Source organism: Hyposmocoma kahamanoa, unplaced genomic scaffold (genome assembly GCF_003589595.1).
Source record: "Hyposmocoma kahamanoa isolate Upper Pololo Valley unplaced genomic scaffold, ASM358959v1 102, whole genome shotgun sequence".
In the NCBI taxonomy this organism is placed as follows: domain Eukaryota; kingdom Metazoa; phylum Arthropoda; class Insecta; order Lepidoptera; family Cosmopterigidae; genus Hyposmocoma; species Hyposmocoma kahamanoa.
Genome location: NW_020653337.1, coordinates 1181289 through 1191624, shown reverse-complemented (window position 1 = coordinate 1191624; position 10336 = coordinate 1181289). Strand labels below are relative to the sequence as shown.

The following is a 10336-nucleotide window of genomic DNA, read 5'->3' as shown; positions in this document are numbered from 1 at the left end:
GGGATGTACCTAATCTGTACATAATCGATTTCTATAAAAATTGTTTAAAGTTAATGAATAACATTTCCTTGTTTTTATGATTGATTATATAGATCGGGGCAAACTTCTTGAGTATTGGGAGGCGTAGTGGTGCGCATGTATACTTACGTAAAAAAATAAAGCGTATTGTTGAGTTACCCAAAATAACTCTCATATTTTTGTATTTTATTGCTGATTTTAAGTAAAAAAAAAACAAAACGAGTGATAAACACTCACCCGTGAATGACAAATAATCATTTACTTGTATTTAATCATCATTATCATCATAAGTGTCGCTATCATGTCATAAAACACGTTAGTATGTCGTGGCGTAGTGTCACTTTCTACAAACCAATTGACAAAAACTCAACTAATAATTACAACAAAAAACAATAAATAACGAACATTCTTATTCTGTGCGACATTCTTAGGGATTCAGTGTGATGATAACGCAGTACGGGAGGCAAGGGTCTACTAGTCTATTAATAAAGTGCTAGATACGATACCTCCCGTAGTTCGTGCGCCGCTCATACCTCCAAAGAGACCCAAAATGTATTCCTGCGCTTTCAAGGTCATTACTCAAGATGTTTGCCCCGAATTATACGAATAGGTACCTCAATAATTTATTAACTCGTTTTCAAATATCCGTCTTTTAATAACGTCAGACAAACAATAAAGAAACTATTTTAGATAATACATAATCTATCGGTTTCAGACGCCTTTACTTTGTCGCAACACTAGCGTTAATGACAGAAATGATTTGAATTGTAAAACGGAAGTTACATTGTTTATTATTTATAAAATTATAACCCGGAAAGGAATCTTTTAGTAGAAAAGCTCAAACACATGAAATATTTTTGTTTAATTTTTGGTTTTCAAATGATTGAGACACAACACCTTTTTTAAGAGTACTGGCCGTGGGCATTGTCCTTTCCGTAACCGGATTGCAAAAGATAATGCTGATATTGTTGTTGAAAGGTTTAGCGCCTTCGAACAAATCATGAACTGCTAAATGCGATAGAATATGTCAATGACAATTGCTAACTACAAAAATAAACTTCTGATCATATTCCTTGTGTTGTCAAAACCATTTAGCATTTCCAAAGTGCTAATGTACTGGCTAGCTTGACATACCCACTGTTAGTGTATTAACGAGTCGATGAAAAACGTTTTACTCACTTCCCGTGAAAGAATATTAATAGTTATGTATAATATATAAAAATACTGATTGCACATCAATTTAAATTAACTCTAAATGATATAACAATTCTTTTAACAAAATTACCGTATTTTTTCTCAAAAGTTGCGTACAAATTATCTATACGTTTATACGCTAAGCGGCGAATTGAGAACCTCCGCTTTTTGAAGTCGGTTAAAAAAATTACTGCGATTTTTAAGCAATTAGACTTTGTTTGTGTGCAATTTAATTTCTTGTTGTTTTGGGCTAATTGTATAATTGCCAATAAAAAGTTGTTTTATACCATTGACTTACAAATAAATGGACGATGGGTCTAATACACAAACCACGAAAAAAATGTCCCAAGTCAACCTATTTAAACGTAGTGACATGTAAAGGAATATGAAAAAGCTAAAACATTGAATTTAAATTGTAATGTCATCGCAGTACTGTCTAATTTTGCTTGCTTCGCTGTCAGTCGAACAAACGAAGACTAAAGCGTGAATGACGCTCTGTATACGATTTTAACGCCCTATAAGTTCGGACACTTTTTAGCGCGGACCCGACGTCCATATAATTGTAAGTCAATTGTCATAAATTTGTGGTCATGCGTTTGTTATATGCCAGAAATATTAGATTTCTATTTAGATGTTAGATATGCATTGCGATAAAATGTTATGCACTAATTTTAGTTCATAATGCTAAATTAATTTTCTTTTTAACCGACTTCAAAAAAGGAGGACGTTCTCAATTCGACTGTATGTTTTTTTTTGTATGTATGTTACGCGATAACTCCGGTATTTGTGAACCGATTTTCATGATTCTTTTTTTGTTGGAAAGGGGGTGCTTCCATAGTGGTCCCATTTTATTTTGAAGAAAATCATCCACCTCGAAGGGTGGCTGTTCAGGCATGAAGATTCATTTTTGTAAATAGCGCCTAACTTTAATTTAGGAGCAATTCCTTTAATGGTTGATTTTGCTATTTCTCCAATTCCAGGCGTTTCTCTCTCAATATACTTTGTGTAGTGTCTTAGTGAGAACCTATTTTTATTATCTCCAGTGTCAAGTCAATAAAACTTAGCAAATAGACGTAATTCCACGTACTTTTGAGGTCGGTTTTTTAGTACTCTGTACTGAGATTATGATGTACATATTTTCATGTGCAATCAGTACTTTTGTTGGGGAAGTGGCTTTTTTTGTAAAAAACTTGCTTTTTTGGTGAGCGGTTAAATACTACCCCTTTTTTATATGCACTGAACTATATAGAACAAGTATACTATACGACATACATTGTTCAAATGGCTTTAATTAATTAAAAAAACAAATTCTGAAATTACGCCAGTGTCCCAGCCGCTCGACTCAAGCAATATGAACCGTATTAGTACGGTAAAAATATGAATTTGAGCTGAGGGTAGTGTCAAAACTCTTAAAGGTTCTTCGAACGAAATTACTCGATAACTTTTTATGTAATAGAAAAAAGTAAATAGGAGAGTTGTGAAATGCGAGATCTATGTTATTTGTTTCGTGCAATTCGTATTATTTATGACTCATTTGATGTGGCAAAAACACTTTAGACGTATCATCACATTGACATGTGATTTTATTATAAGTGTACGATGTATGGTACTTCCCTGTTGGATAGTCGTCGTTAACCAAATGATAATTCTAATTTTTTTTTGGCCTAAACTATGAATCATAATCAGATGTCCAAAATGTTAACAAAGAAATGTCATTGTCAAACTGTGAATGCAGGTGTGCGAAACGCTCTATATTTAACGGAACCGGAAGAGAACACTTACAATTTTAATTATCTATTACAAAATAAAACAATAAACAAGAACTTTAACAACTACACAATTGTATAAAAAAAATCGCCACGGAGATGCCACGGAGACTAGAAAATATGCGAACTCGAAAAACAAAGCCCGAGCGACATTTATGACACGACAAAATGGCGGCACAAAAAATGTTTTTGATACCGATTGTGTTAGCAGTGTCATAATATTATTTACTGTCCTAACAGTCTTTTGTTATAATTATTACATTAAACGAAATTTAAGTAAAAATACGAGTAGGTATATATTGCAAATTGTGAATAGTATAGAATCAGGTTACAGTTTGAAAATAGTTCATTGTTTACTATCGTCAAAAATAGGAAACTATTTAAATATTGTTTTTGCTCGGTTATCCTATTTGTTTACATTTTGGATATATAATTATAATTCATACTATTTTATAAACTAATTACTTTTTTAGTAAAGTGGTGTAATCGTATTACGACCCTTAGCCGCCGCAACTTAAATATATTACCTAATGTTTACTTGCTTTAAATTGCAGGAGTCATCGGGTTGATCTATCTGGTGATGTACATTTGCATTATCATCTTCTTCTCGCTCTGCATGTGCGGCCTCATGGCCACCATAGACGACACCATTCCCTACTACACACTCGCTGACTCTGTCATAGGTAAGGCTCGCTTTTCACACCACTATATAATAGTATAAAAATACAGGTATCGTAATTCCGTACAAAGTAGTACAAACGTAGACGCGCGGCTTGTATGTATGCACCTCAGTCCGCGCGCCATCATTGATTCTGATGCAAGTTCAGGGTGGATGCTGATGCGGACGCTGATTTTATATATTTAAAAAAAACACGAAACATGTACATCCTTACTATTCAGTAGATTATAGAGGTAGACTCCAACCCACATGAAGAAGGTTTCTATTTTGTATGGTATTGTAATAAAACAATATTTCAATGATTTTGTGACATTTATTAACAAAATAATCAATCTACATTAAAACAATCTGCCTAGCTTAATCGTTCTGGAATTTCATCAAAGTTATATTTTAAAAACAACAGCTTCTTATTCGGTTTACAGTCAGTTTCTGGGAGGTTTTTAAATTATTCCAGCGTACTTTTTAGGTTATGTCACGACTAAAAATATCTTAATAACTTTAAATGTACTCATATTGGTTTCCATTAATCCAATTTATTTTATATAATAATCTTTATATCTTTATTTTATATAATAAATAATCTTCATTTCATTTTGTATGAAAAATATCTAAACTACTTCTAACAGCTAGATACATAAAAAAAGTAAGAAAGATTATATATAATAAAAAAATTCCTCGAGGGCCGTGCCCTGAGGCATCGTGCCCAGAAAGCTAGCAACATTTCCCCTTTGAATTGCTAAACTTATTCTTTGGCGGAAATAGCTGCCAGTCTTGAGGTCACCGGAGGCTTCTACGAGACGATCCGACAGCTCTTTTGCTAGAAGTTTCGCCTGTAGCCCCCAGGGACCCAGGGTTTCAACAGCCTTCTGCGGTTTTCCACCGCTCCGCCCACAGGGCCTTCGCCGCCCACGCTTGCAAGGACATGGGAGGGGCTACAGTGTCCACACAGGTATCGTTCCACAGTAGCTGTCTCCCTAGTTTCCGACTCGAACATCCGCAATCAATATCAGTATCGATGAATGCCGATATTTTAATTTACGCACACATTCGCGGTGCACTCGCGTTGCATACCAACAATCGTCTCACGCACCATTCATTATATGTAGAATTAAAGCGGTCGCTCAGTATTTGACAAATGACAAAAATTGTAGACGTGTTTATTGTTGTGTTTGTGGTACTTTGAATTCAGTTTACGTTCAGTAAAATGTCATATCGTACGAGATCTAGCATTGAGAATACTGTCATGAACACTCAAATTTTTTCAAATCCTGCTTTCAACGTGTAGGTACAACTAAGATACATAATAATGTGACAAGCCTACGCTCCAAACGAAGATTCTATAATCTCAGTACAGAGTACTAAAAAAACCGACCTCAAAAGTACGTGGAATTACGTCTATTTGCTAAGTTTTATTGAAATATCCCCTAGTTCGCCACTATACAGGACTTGACGCTGGAGATAATAAAAATATGTTCTCACTACGACACTACACAAAGTATATCGAGAGAAAAACGCCTTGAATTGGAGAAAAAGCAAAATCAACCATTAAAGTAATTGCTCCTAAATTGAAGTTAGGCGCTATTTATAAAAATGAATCTTCATGCGTGAACAGCCACCCTACGAGGTGGATGATTTTCTTCAAAATAAAATGGGACCACTATGGAAGTACCCCCTTTCCAACAAAAAAAGAATCATGAAAATCGGTTCACAAATACCGGAGTTATCGCGTAACATACATACAAAAAAAAAAGAAAAAAAAGAACATACAGTCGAGTTGAGAACCTCCTCCTTTTTTGAGGTCGGTTAAAAATTGAACTTCGACACTCTGACGCTACTCTGACGATATGTTACATCGACACTTTTAAATATTGCTTTAAAATTAAATTTTGATTCAATTAAGTTTAAGTTTCAAAATTGAATTTAAAACAGGACGTAAAAATATTTTAAAACCGTCGTGAAAAACTAAAACATGCTCACCGGAAAATTTGTTCGAAATGGCGCTTACGCCCTTTCTACAAAACACCCACGATATTGGCTTGTTTTAGACCCTCGATAAAAAAAATATTATTTTAATACAGTTGCTCAAAACGTGGTATTTTTCGTACTACAAATCGTGCCGAAAGTTGGATTATTCGCACTAGTGCTTTTTACTGTTCCATTTTTTTAATTTACTGTTGTTTCAAGTCTTAAAAACAGAACTAAAGAGGTTGTATTTTTATTTAATATTTATTTGCTTTGTGACGTATGTAAGTCATTCGTCAGTACTTATATTTACTTACAAACATCTTATTTGTTTAAATTGCATAGGTGTTTTATAAAACAACGGGTTACATTTAAAAATACCAAAACATTTTCCATAAAGATGGCTGATTGAGCATTAACAATGACCGGAGGTGAGTATTACGCGAGACCGTTGCGAGCCGCGTCACTAAAATAGTAATTTTAATGTAACTGAATACTGGCAACAGTTGCCTCTTCAGTCCCTTCGAGACCATGGACGTTGCAATATGTCCGAAACGTCGAGGTAAATAAAATAAAATATGTTTTATACGTGATTAAGTCCCGAATTAAAAATCAAATAACAGTTGCGATTGTACTCCGAATTTTTATCAAAGAAATAAAATGAGTTTTTTAAAAAATATTTTTTTATTTTACATTAAATGTAGTTTTCTCGCAAATGTATTAAAAATGTCGTTTGATACACGTGCGGATTTGTAATTTTCACTTGTCTCGGGTTTTCGAGAAGAAGCCTCGAAACTCGTGAATAATGACTAACTTTCCGCACTTGTATCAAAAATAACTATTTCATGTATACACATGAAAAAAATATATTTTATGATATTTTAATTTAACAGTTTTTTGTTTGTTACACTTTGTATAATTAATAACCTCGGTAGCGTAGTTGGCGCGTAAGTCTCATACAATTATTAAAGAATTTTTCGATTATATGATTTTGTTTTTTTTTTGTTATATTGATCGATATATAATAAGAAACCATGTAATGATGATTTTTCTTATCTGAAAACAAAGTTATTTTAAGAAATATCTAGTCTGTGTTGTCGAAATAGCGTAGTGTCTTAGTAAAATCATGTCATATTATTATTGTCGGAGTTCAATTTTAGAGTCCCCGTATAAGTGTAGGCATTTATGCGTAGAACAGGCTAGTTTCCCTACTTTTTTTATACTATGTTAATAAGCTGAGTTTAACGTAGTCTCTTCAAAAACGAAGTTTAACGTCAAGGGGCTCTTCTGCTTGTTTGCCCCCTATATTATTAAATAAAAGAAAGTGAAAGTTTGTGTGCAGGTAACAACCCCGGCATGGGACACCGACCAGTTGTGGCCGAAGATTACGGCCTCATCGTTTACAACGCCACTAATCGCACGCAAGTTCAGAAATACGTCAACAACATTGACCAGTTCTTGGCACCTTACAACAACAAGTCCCTTCTCGTGAACGGTGGCTCCAACCAGCGCGAATGTGGCGACGTGAAGCCACCTCGCAAAGAAGTGTGCGCTTTTAACACCAGCTTATTGGGGCCCTGCAACAGGGAGAATGACTATGGCTATTCTAATATGACGCCGTGTCTCATAATTAAACTCAATAAGGTTTGTATAATGAAAATATAAATTGGATAAAATGCGATATCTTCAGGAATGTAATCACAATAAATTATTAAAAACTTATGAAATAGAGCCTAATTGTGGTTGTCAGAGACAAATCTAAATTAGGAGAGCCCTGTGGGACTCCTGAAGGCGTAAAAGCCATTTTCTTTCAATTAGATAGAGTTAATGATGTTGTTGGATTTTTCAAATTCAGAACTCAATAATTCGTCAAAAAAGTTTTGTTAAAAACAATAAGGAAGACGTCTTGTGAACTTTGTAGTTTGGCGTTTATGCACTTTCTTCTCCGTTCTCGATTATGTTAAAAACGAATTAAGAATGTTAGATTAGTTCATGAATACTGGATCTCTTTTATAAGGGGTTAAAGTATTAAATATCCGTTTTAAAGTTCCGGAAACTTTGAAATGAAATAAAATCTTTTCAATTTAAAATTCATGTTATTTAGGCAAACGTTTGCATATTATAAATGTTAAGACTCCAACATTAAAATGTTGGCGTTATTAGTTTGTTTTCGTTTTGGTGAGTTTTGTATTCGTTTTTTAATTAAACGTGCAGGTAAAATTCCTGGTACCTTTAAAAACGAGTTTCGATATGGCACTTATACAGCGAAACCGGGAGCGGATACAACTAACAAGCGCACTGTACGTGTTTGCTCAGATCTGAAGTGGAAATTTTTAACCTGATAAATAAGTCTCGTGGACGACAAACGCTCAAGGCGAATAAATTATGAGCTATTATTGTAGCCAATCCTCCGCAAACTACAGACAAATTACCTAATTAGTTTGACGTACGAGTAGCTAACTATACCCACCTTAGAGGATGAAAAAGAAATCCATAGTCTAAGATACTCACACACTACTTTGTACATGGATAGCTCAATAAAACAACGTTGGTTATTTAACATATCTAGCGCCGTAATGGCTATGGCGGGCGAACCGCGTACCTTTATTATCTGTAGGTACACCACAATACCGACGCTCCTGTGTCGCGTGAGTATCACAATAACAGGATTTTTAGATTACAGTTCTTATGAAAAGTCGATGTTTGGTTAACTTTTTTTAAATTTATTTCATGGCCGTGGATTCAAGTCTTTCAGTCGAAACATTAGACATAATAAACATAGAAAGTAACATAAGACAGTACAGACAAAGTAGTGGAACAAATTTATTATTTTTTTATAAAATAAGTGCGCATCTGACCTCCATCTCGCCTGATGGTGTGACGGTGAGCATATGATATGACGATGGAGCATACACACCTAAATAATGCCTATTCAATCTCGCCTCGAAAAGGTTGGAATACCACTCCATCGCCATTCGCCATTAAACTAATTCTATAGCGTTATAGTCTACTTATTAGTAAATAAATTAAAATCTTTCACTCGCATAAATAGTGACATAGCCGTCTATTTATAAATCAGTCGGTAGCTCGTAGTATTATTTAGGTAAGTATATAAAATATCCTCATAACAATAACCTCAATAGAGTTTCCCAGGAAGTGGGTCTAAAAATGTCGTACCCACCCCTATAACAGTGGGAACCTCTACTCTCGAAGTTGTTGACGACTATGCCTACCTCGGACAAACCGTCCAATTAGAAAGTGGTCAATCGTCGAGTCCGATTCGGTTGGGCAGCTTTCGGGAAGCTTCGTACCGCAATACCATAGTTCTTGAAGACAAAAGTCTTCGAGCAGTGCGTGTTGCCAGCGATGACCTACGGCTCGACGACGTGGTCACTTGCTATGGGCAACATAAAAAAGCTTAAAGACACTCAATGAGCTTTGGTGCGAGCAATGCTCGGCATTTCTCTACGTGATCGAATCAGAAATGAGGATATCCGTAGAAGAACGAAAGTCACCGACATAGCTCGAAGGATTAGCAAGTTGAAGTGGTAGTGGGCAGGGCACATAGCTCGTAGAAGTGACGGCCGTTAGGTTAGCCATTTTGTATTTAAGAGAAACGACGTCATGAAACGACGTCGTCGCGTCGTTCAACCGTATATTTGCGTAAATGATTTGATAATAAACATTTAGGTCAGGCTACTTCCCTGGGTGGGTAACTCTTTCACAAGGAGCTCTGCTGCTACTATTGAAAAACTGCTACTATAGGTCAGTGTGGAAAAACTAACTTTTCTACTTTGTATCAGGTCTGGAGGTTTGTGGTACCGTCGTTGTTTCCGATTTCCATGACACCTGAGTTTTAGTTACTTCCTTCGGTATCAGAGCAACGAATGTCATATTGTCTAATATTTATTTATTTATATTATTCATAAGACTTAACGATATAATGCGTAACATAGGTATAAATTCAGTCTTCGATGTATACACTTTGCAGATATACGACTTCACACCGATTTTCTACAACGACACAAACAATCTGCCACCTGATATGCCGCCAGACATTGTCCAGTACATCAACTCTACCACCTTACCGCAGCAGGTCAGCCATGACATAAGAAATAAACGCTTCTGTTAACCTTACTGTGCCCATAATCATCTTTTAGATTTTTTTTCAATATATTTATCTAAATAGTTCTACGTTCTTACTTTCCAGCGCCGCAAAGTGTGGTTGTCATGTAACGGCGAGCGGCCAGAAGATAACGAACACCTGGGTCCTCTCAAGTACTACCCATATCCTGGACTGTCCGAGGTTTACTTCCCGTACGACAACACGCCAGGTTATCTAAGTCCATTGGTCGCTGTGCAGCTCCTTAGGCCTAGATGTAAGTGCCTATCAGTGGCCAGGCGTCCATATAACATGATTTTCACCGGCTTGTCTAACATTTTCCACGTGTTAGCAAATACTACATTTTGTGCTAAATTTTATATGTAGAATAAGTTAACCAGCGAAATGAAGTATACTAGTACCTTGTGGTAATAAGTTCTGTTTGAGTGACGGCAAGGCGCCATTTTTTCTTAAGAGAAGTGCTTTTTGTCGGGCTCCGGCTTCACTAACTACAATTTTCATGGCTCGCCACTAGTGCCTATATAGATTTGTAGGGATATTGAGCAATATTTAAAATTTTCAACTTAATCCACAGTTAAGAATCAATGTAAAATT

General features: G+C 35.5%; 1 protein-coding gene across 1 annotated transcript in view; it reads left to right on the top strand.

The window, feature by feature from the left end:
- The window catches only part of LOC113232539 (sodium/potassium-transporting ATPase subunit beta-2-like), a 24778-nt gene extending 14511 nt beyond the window's left edge, over positions 1-10267 (top strand). The window contains exons 2-6 of the mRNA XM_026467305.1: positions 3533-3661; positions 6962-7263; positions 9611-9715; positions 9830-9998; positions 10257-10267. Of these exons, the coding sequence (XP_026323090.1) occupies positions 3533-3661; positions 6962-7263; positions 9611-9715; positions 9830-9998; positions 10257-10267 (716 nt within the window). The remainder of the gene's footprint in view (positions 1-3532; positions 3662-6961; positions 7264-9610; positions 9716-9829; positions 9999-10256) is intronic.
- The last annotated feature ends 69 nt before the right edge of the window (positions 10268-10336 follow it).